Source organism: Leptodactylus fuscus, chromosome 5 (genome assembly GCF_031893055.1).
Source record: "Leptodactylus fuscus isolate aLepFus1 chromosome 5, aLepFus1.hap2, whole genome shotgun sequence".
Lineage (NCBI taxonomy): Eukaryota > Metazoa > Chordata > Amphibia > Anura > Leptodactylidae > Leptodactylus > Leptodactylus fuscus.
Genome location: NC_134269.1, coordinates 188929448 through 188947093, shown reverse-complemented (window position 1 = coordinate 188947093; position 17646 = coordinate 188929448). Strand labels below are relative to the sequence as shown.

General features: G+C 42.6%; 1 protein-coding gene across 2 annotated transcripts in view; it reads right to left on the bottom strand.

Annotated features, from left to right (window-relative positions):
• Positions 1-4052: 4052 nt before the first annotated feature.
• Positions 4053-17646, bottom strand: part of FAM114A2 (family with sequence similarity 114 member A2) — a 31144-nt gene continuing 17550 nt past the window's right edge. For both annotated transcript variants that reach the window (XM_075274811.1, XM_075274812.1), the window contains exons 11-14: positions 14872-15008; positions 14101-14173; positions 9849-9902; positions 4053-8278 (exon numbers count right to left, since the gene is read on the bottom strand). In XM_075274811.1, coding sequence (XP_075130912.1) covers positions 8192-8278; positions 9849-9902; positions 14101-14173; positions 14872-15008 — 351 coding nt within the window. In that variant the 3' untranslated portion in view covers positions 4053-8191. The remainder of the gene's footprint in view (positions 8279-9848; positions 9903-14100; positions 14174-14871; positions 15009-17646) is intronic.

The following is a 17646-nucleotide window of genomic DNA, read 5'->3' as shown; positions in this document are numbered from 1 at the left end:
AGTGGATGGCTTCCAGCTTCACCATTGTATTCAACTCATCTGTGTCCTGAGTTGGAGTGTGGATTTACAGGGACAACCTGGATCTACTGTCTAGAATAGCGAGACAGCACTTTAAATGGTGGATTGTCCCGCTGTCCCAAGTGGGCCCCCATTACCACAGGGCCCAGTGCAAGTGGTCAAAGCAGTCCCTGACTTTCTGATGTCAAATTTCCTAGAAATTCAATTTTTATTCCATATGTGAGATCTTCAGTGCCCCCAGGGTATGGTCATGTCTGCTGGAGCGCTTGTTCTTTCTGTAGCCATCGCCCAGTGTCGCCAATGGTGAACCTCACAAGATTCATTTCAACAAGTATTTGTGAGGTTCAACCTTCCAGTTTATTTTGGCACAAACCAGAAGTGCTATTGTTATCCCCAGGGAAAGTGAGTAAAAAAACCCCAAAAGTTATACTCACCTTGTCTCACCTCTCCTGGGTATCCTCGTGGATTCTGATGGTTCCTAGAATCTTCTTCTGGCCTTTGGCTGACGTCACAAACCCCAGGGTCACCACTGAGACCTGTGATGGGGCCTCAGTGGTTCATTGGTGCCACTGACATCACTCCGAATGCCGAACGCAGGACAAAGGTGTTTGTGAAGGAACAACAGACACCGTGACATGGAGAGGGGAATGGTTTATTATTTTTCCCTCACCTCCCCTGGACCCCCACCTTTTATACTCTGGACTACAAAGAGACCCCACAGTATAATAATAGCTCTTCTGGTTTGGACTGAAACTAAACTGGTGGGTGAACCTCACAAATATTCACAAAATGAATCTCACAAGGTCCGCCATCGCTAGATCTTTGGAAGATGCAGCCATTACTATTGCTTACTTCTCTCCCCCATGTGGGTAATGCAGGGGTAGGACTGAAGCAGTAAGACAAATGGGTCACACACAGAAAAAAAATTCATTTAACATGGCTGTTTCTTTCAAATGCTATGCAAATGCTATGTAAGTAATCCTGGCCCCATGCAATTTAATATCCCTCAGTAGTGCCACACTTATCCACAGGTGGTTTCTGGTATTGCAGTTCATCCCTATTCACATCATCAAACATTACCCCAGTGTGGCGCTCTTTCTAGCAGAAAGCAGCCATGTTTTTCTCTTCTTGTACAAGCTTTTTTTTTAAAAAAAAAAAAATAAAGTAGTATTACAGAGACAACTAGAAATACCTGTAGGTCGAGGATTTTCCAGATAACGTCACATTAACTTTGCTGCATGCTGAAGGACGCTGGAGGCCATATTGTCTTCTCTGAGGCGGTTCTATTCTTCTGCTTGTAAGACAAAAAACCTTTATGGAAATATGGATCTTTATTTTATTGATGGCACTCAACCTGGATGAATGAGTCTTACTGTTAGGCTGGTCTTACACGACCGTATTGAATGTACGGTCCGCAAGTTGCTGATGAGCAACATAGACACCGTAGAAGCCCGTAAACTGCCGCACTCACCCATAGAGTTTTATGGGCGACTCCGTGCAGTGCCGCAATTCACGGCCATGTTCTATAAATTGCGGACCACGGTTGCGGCCTAGCCACACCAGATAAAATATCCGGTGGTGTAAGAGGCCACATTGAATATAATGTGTCCGCACATGGTCCGCAATTGAAAACCCTTACATTACGGCCGTGTAAGACCAGCCTTACATGTACTGCTTACCTAACCATTGCGCAGACCAAGTGTACCCCATCATGGCAGCCGGGCCCTGTCATGGCAGCAGTTTCTTTCAGCAGGGTAATACACCCTGACACAATGCAATAATGCTAAAAGAATGGTTTGAAGAACATGACAAAGAGTCCAAGGTGATGACTTGGCCCCAGATTCCCCAGGTCTTAGTCAAACTGAGCACTTGTGGGTTGTGGTGGAAAACAAGTCTGATCCATGGAGGCCGCACCTCGCAACTTACAGGACTTAAAGGATCTGCTGCCATATCTTGGCGCCAGATACCACAAGACTCCTTCAGAAATCTTACAAAGGGCATCGATGGGTCAGAACTGCTTTGGTGGCATTAGAGGGCCCTATACAATAAAGTTATGGCTGATCAGTGTAGCGCTATAGCCTTCTATACACATGTATGGAATTCCTGGATGTCTCCTGGGGCGCATATTTTAGTGGCATATTGACGCTATGATATCCTATTAACCCCTTAGCGCTCCATAACAAATATTTTTGTCATGAGCAAGGGGCCATTCATGCTCCATGATGAATATATTCGCAATGCCTGTGTACCCGCATCAACGGAAGAAGCCTGGCTGACACCACAGGCAAGTTTCTGCAGCAACTGCCTGGGATTGAAAGCCAAATTTAAGCCTTCACAAGCCGTAGCCACGCGGCCTGCCCTAGTGGGGCTAAAGAAAATAATAATAATTATAAAAAAGTATTAAAAAATAATAAAATAAAAGAAAAAAACATTGAATAAAAAGTTAAATGTACCCTAAAAGAGTTCAGAAAAAAACTAGGTCGTCCTATAAAAAATATGCCCCTATACACATTGATAAATTAAAACGTTCTGGCTTTTCGAATATGGCGAAAACATTATATTTATTTTATAAAAGTATTGTTGTTGTGCCAAAGTAATAAAAACTGCTTTATAAATTAGGTTGTCGCTGTAATCGCACTGACCCACAGAATAAGATGTCATGTATCCCATATGGTTAGCGATGTAAAAACAAAACACAAAACATAAACTATAAAAAATGCAACTATTTTTATTGTGATTCCCCTGCAAAAAAAATAAATACTTTTTTAATGAGTTACGGTATATTCACTCCAAAATGGTTCCATTTAAAAATACACCTCATCTTGGCAAAATCAAGTCGTCATATGGTACATCAAAGGAAAAATAATGAATCTCAGAAGGTGGGAGAAAAAGCAAGAAGAATGTCTTGTCCTGAAGGCCAAACTAGGCTGTCATTAAGGGGTTAAAGGGGTTTTGTTACACTAGGTTATAAGTATGTTATCCGAGGCTGAGGCACTCATGAGCATTGGGGCCTCTTTATTTAGCCAGTGACATCATGTCCATAGGTCACATGATACAACAGTCCCATTCTACTAAATAGCACTGAGTTGCAGTACCAAGTACAGTCCTTACCAATGTACGGCACGGTGTTTGGTATTCACTGAAGAGGCCGCAGTGCTTACCTGAATACTGCAGTCTCTTCAAACAGCTGAACTGTGGGGGTCCTGGGTGTCAGCCCCTGGCAGATATGTCACCTAAGAATCGGGACCATAGAAGTCCCAAAAACCCCTTTAATTAAAATGGCCATCTAGAAAAAGCCGAGCAGAGTCAAAAGCACCATTGACACTTTATTCACACAAATATCACCAACACCTAGTCATAGTAGTTTTTCTCCTCCTGGACAAGCCCTTTAAATTTTTTTGGGGTATTTTTTTTAAATCCATAGACACATGTAGGTCAAAGAATTTGTTGAGTCCCCGGGCTGTTTTTTTTTAGGATAGATCAGTATCAGTGTCCAGAACCTATACATGGGATATAGCTGGAAACAGTAAGCTTCACCCCTGTATGGAGCCCCATTCACTTTTATGGGGCTGTGGGCGCTGCTGGAGATTACAGTCCTGATACCCCATAGAAGTGAGTAGGGCGCTGGTCGTGTGGTCCCAGCGATTGAGCCCCCGGCGTTCAGATTCTAATCCCCAATCCTGTGGATAGAGGACAAGTTTCCATAAAAGGAAAACTCCTTTAATATCCATTGCTCTCATCCTATGGTGGTTTAGAACAACGGATATAAATCATAGAAGAAGTTTCACACACATCAGCGATCCATAAAACTGACATGTGCATGAGGCCTTTGTTTCCCTATTCCCATAATATAGCCTGAATTATGCACCAAATTATTCTGTGAGCCCCAAATGAAGTGACTGACTATCGTGTATATGTTACATAGTAGATGAGGTTGGATAAACACATTAGTCCATCAAGTCCAACCTGACAACGCAGAGACCGGAGGGATATCCTGAGTCCTCCATCACTTCAGTCACAACCACTCACACAACTACCTTGTTAAACAGGTTTATTGCAGGTCTTTATTCATACAAGTATAAATATACATACAGAAAAATACAGATTTTCCTCCTGAGCTATTAGTAGGATGAGATTTCTAGAGGTGGCTGTAGGGGTGAGGTTTGGCATTGTGGTAATGAGACCCTGATAACCCCAGACTGAAGCTCCCAGTCAGAATGGACGTGGCTTCCCATATCATTTCCCCTGCTTTCCCTGTCTGAATCACTGGATGTGTCCTGAACGTCATCCATCTCTCAGCTGAGGTCCTGTTCACACACGCTTGGCTTCTACTGGATTAGTGTAGGCGTTGTCCTGTCACACTACTTATTGAGATTTGGAGATTTAAAGGGGTTGTCCCATAACAAGGATCCTATCTATACTGCTAGTTTATGTGGATATAAGACTTTTCCTAAATACATTGCTTTATCAAAACTGCTTTGTTTGGCGCTATCTTAATTTATTCACTTCATTGTTGACACTAGCCCTTGGGATTATCTGCTCATTTGTCAAGTGATGTAGCTGCCTGCTTCTACCTGCTCTCAGGGGGAGATGGAGGGGCTGACAAGTAACGGAGCTCCTCATATAGGGGAGGGGGAAGGTGAGAGCTCCGGAATTACGGTGCTGTCTATCTTCAGCTTTTCCGCTTATCAGCCGGTTTGATTGAATTTGGCTGATAAGGGCTGAGATAAGGAGTCCTTTACCTCTGTATGTAATGCAAGCATACTCAAAGCCAGCTCTGGGGAACCCTTATGTAGGTATGTGTGAATATGATCTAAATCAAAATTGTGATCAATTGGAATTTCACCTCTATTACATTTAATGGCGATTATTTAAAACACACCCTTTTTCTAGTATGAGCAAGTACTGGGCGAACCCTGTGAGATTTATTCAGACTGAACATGTCTGAACCAGAACTGCTATTATACTGTAGGGTCTCTATTCAGTACAAAACGTACCATCAGACGCCCCCTTGAATGGCACCTACGGACGTGTGCATGGAGCCCAAGTCTGATGTTGGAGCTAAATAGGAGCTTTCTATCACAGTACTTAAATCTTTATATATGTCCTGCATGGTCCTGGGGCTATGAGTGATAGGGATAGTTATAGAGCAGATTCTTCTCTACTTACTGTGTGCAGTATATAACAGCTAGTCTCCACCCACCAACTCAGAGAGAACTGAAAACTACAGAAAGAGCCTTCACAGGGAAAAACTGAAATGACAGGTACAATAAGTTCTTAATGTGTCCTCTTCTTTAGACTTCTAAGGACCAAGTGAAAAAAAAATATACCTATGAATAAAGTAGTATGGGAAGGGGGTGCATGGTTAGACAGTTCTGTCATTTAGGAGTCTGGGGAAGGGCATATTTGTCAGATCCATCCTTGACCACAGAGAAAAGAGCCACTAACTCCTCTGTGTCCCCACCTATATAAGAAGAGCCGGCTAGGAAAGGAAAGTGAATACGATACATGATATGGAGCCTGGGGACATGAGTACCCTAGTCCACCACAGATTGAGCAATAACTAATCTAGGACCATAGGCCACAAAGGAAGCAAATGTTAACCCATTCACTACTCTAGACATCTAAACAAACAATAATCTCTCCCATACTACAGACCACCAGGGAGCCGAGCATTAATCCCCTTCCACTACCCTAGAATACAAATGATGGCAATATTAACCCCTTTACTTCCCTAAAACACATAAATGTTAGTAGTAGCCCATCACAACCCTAAAACCACCAAACAAGTAAGGAATACTGCTCTACAAGACAGGGAAGCGGGAATTAAAGGGGTCTCTAGGCCAAATAATCTATGACCAATCCTTAGGCTAGGTCATCAATTAAAGATCGGCAGGGGTCCAACATTACCCCCGACCAATCCGCTGTTTGAAAAGGCTACACCATTAGGGAGAGTGTTGCAGCCACATCAGCACTTGCCAAACAGATTGAATGGGACTGGGGCAACACAGTGGCTCAGTGGTTAGCACTGCAGCCTTGCAGCGCTGGAGTCCTGGATTCGAATCCCACCAGGAACAACATCTGCAAGGAGTTTGTATGTTCTCCCCGTGTTTGGATTTCCTTCCATACACCATAAGACATACTGACAGGGAAAAAACTGTACATTGTGATCTCTATATGGGGCTCACAAGCTACAGTTAAAAAAAAACAAAAACACATTGAATGGGAATGAGCTGCAACCAGGCCATGTGATCAATGAACGTGAGGTTACCTGTGAGATGCTCATGGAGCAGCTGATCTGCGGAGGTCCTGGATGTCAAACCTCCACAAATCTTCAATTGATGACATATCCTTAAGTCCAGGAAAATCTATTTAACCCTTCTACTGCCTTCAACCAGCAGTGAAGTGTAAAATAGGCATAATGTTTCATTCCCTTACTTTCTAGGGATTATTTGAATTTCTGGTAGAAATTCAGACTTCATGTAATATAACGCTTTCTGCTAGATTCTATTATCAGATTATGGCGGAGCAGAGTAACCAGCATTCTATAGCGTGGTTATAATGAAGTCCTTGTTCACACACAGAGGTTTTGATGCAGTTTACCACACATGGGGTTGAATCCAGAAACAAAATAACTCACAACTGTCTACAGATCAAAAAAGGATCTACAGGAAGCAGTATAAAGGGTCCATTGGCACTACAAGTCACAGAATGACCCAGCTTTAAATCACATTATTGCTTGTGAATCTTCATTTTTACCTAAAGCAACACAGATTTATAGGCTAAGTCACATGATTCCGTTTTAGGTCGATTTAGGACATAACACTGGAGACCCTCCAATAAAATCAATGAGGCTTAGAGGGAATCTGTCACCAGGGATGGTCACGTGCAAATAGATGGGGAAGTACAGGGAATAAATGTCTGGTCGTTGGTGGTCCAATTGCTGGGACCCCCAACAGTCAGGAGAACAAGGGCCTGAAAGTCCCCCTGAAGTGTCAGAACACTTGTGTGGTCAACGCTCCATTCACCCATATGGGACTGTCACACTGCAATCTCCAACGGCCCCACAGACGTGAATAGAGCACCAGTCACACAAGAACTCTGGCGAAGGCTTTTGGGAGACCTTTGTCATAAAACAGTGGTCCAAATCAGTCTTAAGAGACGTCCTTAATATATGGAGCTTTAAAGGGATCATGGTCACAGACTTCTATAATTAAAGGAGTTTAATTATAATTAATCGGTATCCTCATTGGTGGGGGTGCCAGGTGTAGGATCTCCAATGATCACCTGGATGAAGAGGCCACAGCACTGATTACCAAGCACAGCGCTATACACTGTATAGTGGCTGTGCTTGGTATTGCAAATCAACTCCATTCACATGAACGAGACAGAGCTGCAAACAGGCCACGTTACAGATGAATGCAACGTAAAAACAAGTGCCTGTTTATTGTACCTTTGTCCTCAGATGAATGTGACGTCACATGGTCTGTAAACTGGTGACTGATTCCCCTGATCCACTTTATCGGATATTGATAATTTATCCTAAGAATAGGTCATCAGTATTTAAGGTCTAGAAAACCCCTATAAGAGCATTTATTAATGGGTTTTCTTATGACTGACATACTAATGTATTGCTAGGATATGCCACCAATATCATACTGATGGCGGTCCAACCCTGGTGGCCACAGGAAGGAACTGCAATGGCAGCCCCCCTAATAGATACCACAATTTGTAAAGGTCTGTTGCCATGTCTGATCCTAAAAATGAAAGCGAGCACCCCCAGCTTCTACAAGGGTCAACAATCTCAATATAGAAGTGGCCACACTAAAAACAGGGTAAGAACCCCTGCTTTTTAGTGAATGGCGGGAATCCCAATTGCCCTAGCCTCAAGTCAGTTGTTTGAACCCCTTTAATTTCAGAAAAAACCCCAGTAATATGTAGAGTTCACATATATCCACTTACATACACTTATATACTGATAGAAGTGATACAAGTAAAACATAAAAATATAAACTTCTGCTTTTTTTTTTTCTCAAAAATTTGGTTTTTCGCTTTTCAGTTTTCCAACCCGCTGCAGGTCACACACAAGCCACAGATTAGAGAGATTCTGGGAATTGCTTGGATAAGACCTAAAGACATAAGTGAGATGAAGATCACACCCTAGACTTGTAGATTATGTCCGGCTCTGGATGTGGGAGATTTCAAGCACTGGAAGCAGAAGCTGGAATGCATCTTGGATATAGGAAGCGCTGTTTGATGCCTGTAATGAAGAAGAGAAGGAATGGGGGTCAGTGATCGGGATTGTAACATACAAGGCTATCGCTAACCTACACAGAAACCGCAAATGAGAGCGGTGGAGGCTGCTGTGCAGAGGCGGCCTCAGGGCAGAGAGAAAGGTGTACAGTAACACTACTGAAGGGGGTGCTACAGATAGTCCAGCACTCAAGGATTGTGACTGATACCAATCTGAAACCCTTAAAGGAGTTGTCCAGCCACAGCAAGTTACCCGTTATCTAAACTTCTGGGACCCCCAGTATTTTGCACCAGAGAGCCTAGTGGTACAGCATGCAAAATCCATTCATTAAAATGGGGACCACCGGAGATAGACAAATAAGCATTCGACTATATCCAACCTTGCACAGCCCCAACAGTAACAGCCTATTCAGACAACAACTTCCTCAGCCACGTGCTGTCTGTGATCCAAGAAAAAAATACAGCATGCTTTTTTTTTTGGATTGGACTATCGGTGTGTTTTCATGGACCTGATTCTGTTATTGAGGGTAATAGTTCTTTTAAAAAAAAAAAAAACGCAAAGAACCATTGAACACACAACTGAGCTTGGCCATGGGCGTAGTCGCTGCCGCTAAGCAGGGCTGGGCGATTAATCAAAAAATAACCAAAACTGAACATCAGTCGGAATAACCAATGTGATTTAGTTCACGTTGGTCATTTCAGTTTGGTTATCAAATTATTTGTGAGGTTCAATCTGCAGTTTCATTCAGATCAAACATAACCTGCAATTGTTATACTATGAGGTCTTTTCAGACTCCAGTATACAATGAGTGGAGGCCCAGGGGAGGTGATCAAACAAAGAACAATGTTACTCACCTCTCCTGGACTTCGGTGTGATGACTCCCTACTGTCTTCAGATCTTCTACCTGACATCAGGGACCACAAGGTTTCTGATTGGGCCTTAGCGGGTCACGTGGTATTGTGACGCACAGACACATTTGTTATATTGTTGTGTGATCCATGTGACCCAACCACAGGTCTCAGGGGTCCTTAGCAACTGACAGAAGATGCAAAGACAGCCGGGAGTCACACCAGAACCCAGGAGAGGTGAGTAACACTGTACCTGGGACTTTGATCATTACACTGTGGGGTCCAAATAGATCCCAGAGTATAATATTATTCAGCCATGCTCAAACCGAACGAAACCACTGGCCGAACCTCGCAAGGTTCAGTCAACACATAATCATACTGTTAAATGCCCAATTAATCACAATCATTTTGATTTAGGTCATAATCGCCCAGCCCTAGCGCTAACAGATGTCTGTAACTGGGGATGTTATAGGATACAAAAGGAAAAAAAAAAAATAATAATAATAATAATTTAAAAAAAAATAAAGAAAAATTGCATAAATAAATTAAGCAGCTTTTTGGGGAAACATAAAAATAAAGTAGAAAAAAAAGTTAGTGTAAAAAAAAAAAAATAAATGAAGTAATAAACAAAAAAAAACAAAACACAAATCACAATGGTGGAAAAATATAATGATACCTGTCAGGGGCATGGGAATTTATTTATTTTTTATAGATAGGAACAGACTCACCTCTAGGAAGACTCCTGTGATTAAAGGGTTAAGGATGTCTGATTTTTCCGATGCCTGGAAAGAGCAGAAATATTACATGAGTGCAATGAACATCACAACAGTCGGAGAAATATCATCATATACCTGTATTTTCCATCCACCTGCAAAGTGACATCCAGAGGGATTACTGATCCCTATGACACAAGCTCCTGCATGTTATACTAAACTTGCCACTGACTGAAGCTAACATTTTCAGACATATACTTTTAGCAACTGAATTTCTTGATATTAAAATCCAACTGAAATATGAAAATATTATAAAATTTAGGACAAATAAAAAATATAAACTCAGGCGTGGCCTAGGCAATGGCGGCGTAAAGACCTCTTCAGAGCTCCTGAACCCCAGCAGCATTTTCACCCGATATACCGGTATGGCCTTCTTCTTTCTCACGGCTCCAGCATGGTCCGACGGCCTGGGCGAAAAGCTCTCTCCTCTTCCTGTGTTGAACCCCAGCTGGCGAAGTTTCTGCTCTCGGCAGCGCCTTCCTCATCACTGCCCAGCGGTTTCAAGATGGCGCCGGCGCACGCCACTACGAAGGAGACGGAGGACCCGGCCTGGCACTCATCCTCCGCGGCTGCCTCCAAGCCACAAGAGTCAGCTCTGCAGTTTTCCGGCACCGGACACACGCTCACCAGTGGTGTGTCCGGCCTCCGCCCCTGCTGGGCTGAGGTGCCCCGCCGCCCCTTGCTGTGGTGTCCCTGTTGCTGTAGGATCCACGGCTTGTTATGTAGATGTGCTGCTTTTTTTTTTTTCAGGGTTGGCTGGCCGCGGTGCGCTCCGTCCTATCTTGGGCGTAGGGTCGTAATTGATTAAAGGTGTCCCTGGCCTGGCCCGGTCGTTCGCTTCAGGTCCAGACCCCTTCATTGTTTTCCCCCATTGCATTTTGTATTGCTGCTTGGGAATGGGGAATAGCTTTGGGTTTCTCAGAGCATATACTGCGGTGTACCTCAGAGACCTGCTTTAGTGGGGTATCCCACTGTTTGGTGTTGCCCGTGCCTGGACTAGCTGGGCCTGGTCCTGTTTGATTATTTGAATAATTTTTCTTGCATACTTTGATCCCCTTCCCTTGCTCCTCCCTCCTCTTTTTTTTTTTTTCTTTTGTTCTCCTCTCCCCAGGACCCCTTCGGCTCGCCATGTCCTCCCTAGTGTTCTCCTTCATCAATGCCAATGGCCTGAACACCCCGAAGAAGAGGTCATCTCTGCTCCGCTTGCTCTGGAGTAAGAAGACCCATGTCGCCTTTGTCCAGGAGACACACTTCCATGAGAGGGCGGCCCCCTCCTTCTCCTCTCACAGGTACCCCAACGCGTACCATAGTTGCTACTCGGTGTCCAAGTCCAGGGGAGTCAGTATCCTTATTAGTCGTTCTGTCCCATGGAAGTTCAAAGCGGCCTCCATGGATGGGTCATTAGATTCTTGTTTGTGAAGTGGGAGCTGGCTGGCACCTTATTTACCCTGGCTAATGTTTACCTCCCTAATACCAACCAGATTGGTGTCTGGAAAGTATTATGACGGCCTTAGCAGACTTTTCCGAGGGCGCCCTGTTAGGGGGTGACTTCAATTTGTCCCTTGACCCGGTGCTGGATGTCTCCAGGGGGGTCCCGTACCGCTCGGGGGGAATCCTGCGCTGGATACGGCAGCTATTCCACTCTCATCAATTAATAGATGTATGGCGCACGGCCCATACCAACACCAAAGATTACACATTTTACTCTCACCCCCGAGATGTCTACTCCAGGATAGATTATTTTTTCCTGAGACACGCAGATGTCCCCTTATTGCGGGGCTCCTCAATTTACACCATCACTTTCGCCGACCATGCGATGATCCACGCTGTACTCGCCTCCCCCGTCACTAGACCCCGTGCCTGGCAGTGGCGCCTCAATGAATCACTGCTCCAGGACGCTCTGACCTCCCAGGCGGTGTCCTTGGCCTTGGATCATTACTTCAGGGAGAATGACACCGCTGAGGTTTCCCCCTTGACCTTGTGGTCCGCGCATAAGTGTGTAGTGCAGGGGGTGTTTGTGCAACATGGCTCTCGGGTTAAAAAGGAAAGGTCCCAAGAGGTGGAGTCCCTGATAGCAGAGGTGGTTTCCCTTGAACAGACGCATAAATGTTCCCATGCCCGACACCCAGGCCGCTCTGTTTTCGGCCCGCAAAAAAGTTACATGATTGCCTTGACATCCGCACTAAGTCCCTTTTGGCACGCAGTCGTAGACATTTTTAAATGAGTTTGGGAACAAGTGCAGTCGTGCTTTAGCGAGATCCCTTAGGGAACAGAAGTCCCGTAATTATGTCCCCACGATCACTAACTCGTCTGGGAAGCGCCTGACTGATCCCTATGCCAAAGCGGAAGAATTTGCTCGCTTTTACCATGATTTGTATAATCTTCAGTCAGTCCCCTTAGGTCATGACACCCCCCCCTCCCCTCAGCCTCACGTTTAAACAATACATCAAAGACTCCGGTCTCCCTAAGCTCCCTGCTGATGCTCGGTCCGCAGATGACCTCCCCATAATGAGTGAGGAGGTTGCACTGGCGTTACAGTCGATGCAACCTACTGAGGCCCAGAGCCCTGACGGTTTTCCAGCCTCCTACTATAAAAAGTATTCTTCTACGCTGTTGAACCCTCTGGTCCGTGCTCTGAACTCCCTGTCGGCTGGAGCAACCCCGCCCCCAGACTTTACTAGGGCTCACATAGCGGTCATACGCATATCGGTCTTAACTGTTATTTGTTATGCTTTCTTTTGATGCTATTCATGACGTTCCTTCGTCCCTGTGGACGTTAAATTGTTTTGTTATGGGTGTCCCGATCCAGGTTCCCAGGACCGGCGCCGCTCTTGTTCTGTTTTTGTGTTTATAAATAAAGAATTTATTTAAAAAAAAATATATATATATATATATATATATATATATATATATATATACTCATGACTGGACTCCATACTTCTTACTTTCATTCTAAAATTTTAAAAAATAGAGTCTGCCATCTAGTGGTCAGACTGCAGTATTACAAGATACTTTAAATGAATTACCAAACAAGAGCTAGGAAGATACAAAATCAGTATTGCGATATCCAAGATAGTGTAGATGATATAGAATAGTGATATATGCTATAGTGTAGAGGTATATGAGATAGTATAGTCATATATGAAATAATATAGTGGTATATGAAATAGTGATATATGATACAATGTAGACATATATGATATCCAGTAGTATATAGATGTATGATATAGTATAGAGATATACGGTATAGTGTAGAGGTAAACTATATAATGTAGTGATATATGACATAGTATAGTGATATATTATATAGTATTGAGGTATATGATGTAGTGTAGAGATACATGATATAGTACAATAATAATGATACAGTATAAAGATGTATGATATAGTATAGAGGTATATAGTATAGAGGAATAGAGGTATATGATAGAATATATAGGTATTTGATATAATGTGACGTATGATATAGTGTAGACGTATAGGATATAGTATAGTGATATATGATATTGTATAGAAATATATACTATAGTGTAGAAGTATATGATATAGTATAGTGACGTATGATATAATGTAGACGATATATATGTATATGATATAGTACAGGGCTATATGCTATAGTGTAAAGATATAGTGTAGAGATACATGATATCGTACAGTGATATGATATATGTATGATAGATGTATCATATAGTATAGAGGTATAGGATATAGTACAGAGGAATAGAGGTATATCATATAGTATAATGACGTACGATATAGTGTAGATGTATCGGATATAGTATAGTGATATATAATATTGTGTACAGATATATGATATAGTCTAGTGATATATGCTATAGTGTAGAGGTATAGGATATAGTACAGAGGAATAGAGGTATATGATATATATAGGTATTTGATATAGTATAGTCACATATGATATAGTGTAGACGTATAGGATATAGTATAGTGATATACAATATTGTGTAGAGATATATGATATAGTCTAGTGATATATGCTATAGTGTAGAGGTATAGGATATAGTACAGAGGAATAGAGGTATATGATATAGTATAGTGACATATGATATAGTGTAGACGTATAGGATATAGTATAGTGATATAGTTTAGCGGTATATGATATAGTATAGTGACGTATGATATAGTGCAGTGTTATATGATTTCGTCTGTGTTCCTATATGTAATGGCAGCATAGTGGCTCACTTACCCCTGTGGTAGTCAGAAGAGTGGTCATCCTTTTTGAAAGCTGTGATAGCTCCTTGCACAGTGCAACAGTCATTCTGCAGAAGAGATGGTTAAGACACTTAAAGGGCTGGTTTTCTTTATACAATTCCTTTCCATAAATTAAGGTATATGGAAGGAAAAGTGTATGTTATGTACGGGTTGCTGAATTAGGGTTTCCTTCCTTGATCAGAGTGGTTCTTGTTCTGGGGGGCCTAGTAGGTTCATACACTGTATGGAGAGCTCATTGATTTTTGAGGGTAAGATGTGCGGGTTTATTCTGCCCACATTGTTACTGCACATGTAGCACCGGCATTCCATATAGTCAGGCATCTACTGGCAGGCCAGAATAAAGGAATATTATTCTACTGTTCCACTCATAAGAGCTGCACATCATATACCTGAGATCTGCTTATCCAGTTATATACTGTATATCTGCCCACTTGATCCTTTTGCTTTAGGCCCATGTACATAGGGGAACATGGGCTTGAAAATTAGGTCTGTAAATCGCCGGATTTTCTGGCCAGAGACCAGGACCCCTTGCATCATTGCATTAGTGAGGGTCCCTTCCTGCCTGTGGTTTCATTGTTTGGTACTGTATATATCAGACATTAGAGTTGCAAGGAACAAGGGACCCCAGTATCATAGATCATTGTGATACAAGTCTTCAGACTGAGGTCAGGACAGGAAATTCGGCCAACATATAGACAGGCCCCTAGGCTGCCATGACTAATATGCAGTCAGATGTAACACTTACTGTGAAAGTGCTTTACCCCGTGACACTGCTGACACTTGTGTGTCACCATGTAGGATTAAAGCGGCTGTCTTGTGGAAGACTTCGATGGCACACGCCGTCAGCTCAGCGAGACTCCGAATGGCAAACTCATGGATATCCTGACAAAAAGAGAAGACATGAAAGCGTCTACCAGTGATCTGAGAGTCTGACCTGTGTCACACAATATAAGTGCTGATAAATAAATATATATATATATATATATATATATATATATATATATATATATATATATATATATATATACTGTATATATATAGTCAGTATCTGGGTTGCTAGGTGGGATGTCATAGACACACAAGTCCAGTTTCTTTAGTCCAAAACAAAGGTAAAGTTTTATTTTCACTCAAAAATATAGTACAGCAACAAAAGGAAACAATACAAAAATAAATCCCTGCCCGGCTAGGCTCTAACTAAACATAGAATAGGTTACCTCACCTAGAATAACAGAAATCCCAAAGCCAGTAGAATCACTCAGGACACAGCTCCAAAAAATATGAACTCTCTCTTTGGCTCTCCAGCCAAACTCTGCCCCCAGTCTGCTGCTGGAGCTGCCTTCTTAAGCCTCCTTGACGAGGAGACTCTGCAGCTGCCAGAACATCCCCAAAGTGTGGACTGGAAGGGGGTGGAATGACAGGTCCCACTACCAACCTACCTGCCATTCCTAAAAATCCAGCCCAGTAACCGGAACTTTGAAATAACCCTCAGCAGACAATAGTTATCTGCTGAGAAATGTTCTTTCTGGAGTGTTCTCATCTCACACACCTTAGTAGTCTGGGTGAGATGTACAACCCTCCATTACCTGACCAGCCATTAATTAAGACTATACTTCTCCTACCTTTAGATGTCTTCTCCCTGCCGCCATTTGGTAGAAATCCCGGTTTTCTTCTGTATGCAAATGAGTTCTCTCGCAGCACTGGGGGCGGGCCCCAGAGCTCAAACAGCACTGGGGGCATCCCCAATGCTGCGAGAGAAATCTCCAGTGCCGCCTCCATCTTCTTCTGGAACGCCCTCTCCCTGGGTCTTCTTCTGTCCTGCGAGAGCTCATTTGCTTACAGAAGAAAACCAGGATTTCTACCAACGGCGGCGGGGAGAAGACATCTAAAGGTAGAAGAATAATAGCCTTTATTAAGGCTATTCCTACGTGTTAGTCAGAAAAAAAGGACAACCAATAATAGGATCCCTTTAAAAATCACAGCAAAATAAATAAACTTTTATGTCAGGCACAGAACAAAGAAAAATAAAATACATCCTTAACTTCAGGCAAAAAGAGAAAACAATATCTGCTCGGCTGAGCGACTAACTAATGCTCCTTTCACACTTGTGCTCATTGTCCAGTTTGTATATTCTGACAGGTTTCCATCTTCTGCCCTGGCAAAACTGGACAGGAGACGGAAACCTGGTGGTCAGTTTTAGAACCCCGTCTTCTGCCTGTCCACGGGGAAACCAGTTTTTTAAGCCAGACACAAAGTACTGCATATCCGACATTGTGTCCGGCTATAAAAAACAAAAAAAAAAAACAGGGCTGCAGCTCATTCAAGATCTGCCCTGGACTACACATATGTCAGGAATCTGGGGGGAGATATACTGTGACTCCAGCACTCTGCCTGTCACCTTATCTATATATATATATAATATATACACACACATATGTATATCCACAAATCTATTTTTTCAACTTTCTATCCATATAGTTACCAACTACATTGATCTTCCCTTAATAAATCAGGCAAAATATTACATTTTTTTAATTGGAATTATTACTAAAAATGCACCCGTGTCAGATATCGCTGTTACTTCACATTGCCTCAGACTAGAGGCTGCTTCTTCTCACAGACACAAATGGACCCGAAGGAACCACATTAACTATAATGGGGTCCATTCGGTGTCCAATCTTTTTAACTGAAACCACCGGATAAAAAAAAAGACAGAATTTGAACCCGGACTTATTAGGGGGTCGTCACACGTTGGATTTTGCAGCTCAATTTGCCAAGCAGAAGATTTTTACTGCTTGACAAAAAAAACCTTGGAATTTAAAAATTTGCGCGTTGAATTTCAGCACAAAAGGTGTTATTTTCCGCCTCCCATTTATCTCAATGGGATATCTTAGGTGGAATACGCCTGAAAAAATTAAAATGCCATTAAAATGAATGGGAGATTGATTTTAGGCAAAATTTGAGGCGGATTTCCAGCTCAAATTCAGTATCAAATTCAAATATGTGTGAAGACTGCCTTAGGTAATTTAGAGTTCATATAGGGGACCCTATGATCTAAATTCCTTGGACGGACCTGTCCTCCATTGCACAAATATCCCAATGACTTTAATGGTCATGGTGTAATGCTCAATATCTCTTGTGGTGGCGCTGTTGGGAAATTGATCACTGATTACATCTGATCACTTGGGGTCCTAGAAGTCAGGTCACTTTGTGATCAACGTATTGTCAAAGGCCTCTTAACAATTTAAACGAAGCATGGTGCGAAACGTGCATTGGGGCTCTGGGTGGAGGTCGCAGTGGTAAGCATCTTTTGTTATATATATGTATTTACACCTTGCTGAATATCTGGCTACTATCTCAATTGTTGTCACATATGTTGGTGCATAGCCTTATTAGAGCATTATTTTGCCATACTATTTATTACACTCTTTATAGGGTCATTGTGAATCCCTGTTATTTCGGCTTGCCCCATGATTCATATGACACTTATAACATCTTTTATGGAATATGTGGTTGTTTCTGC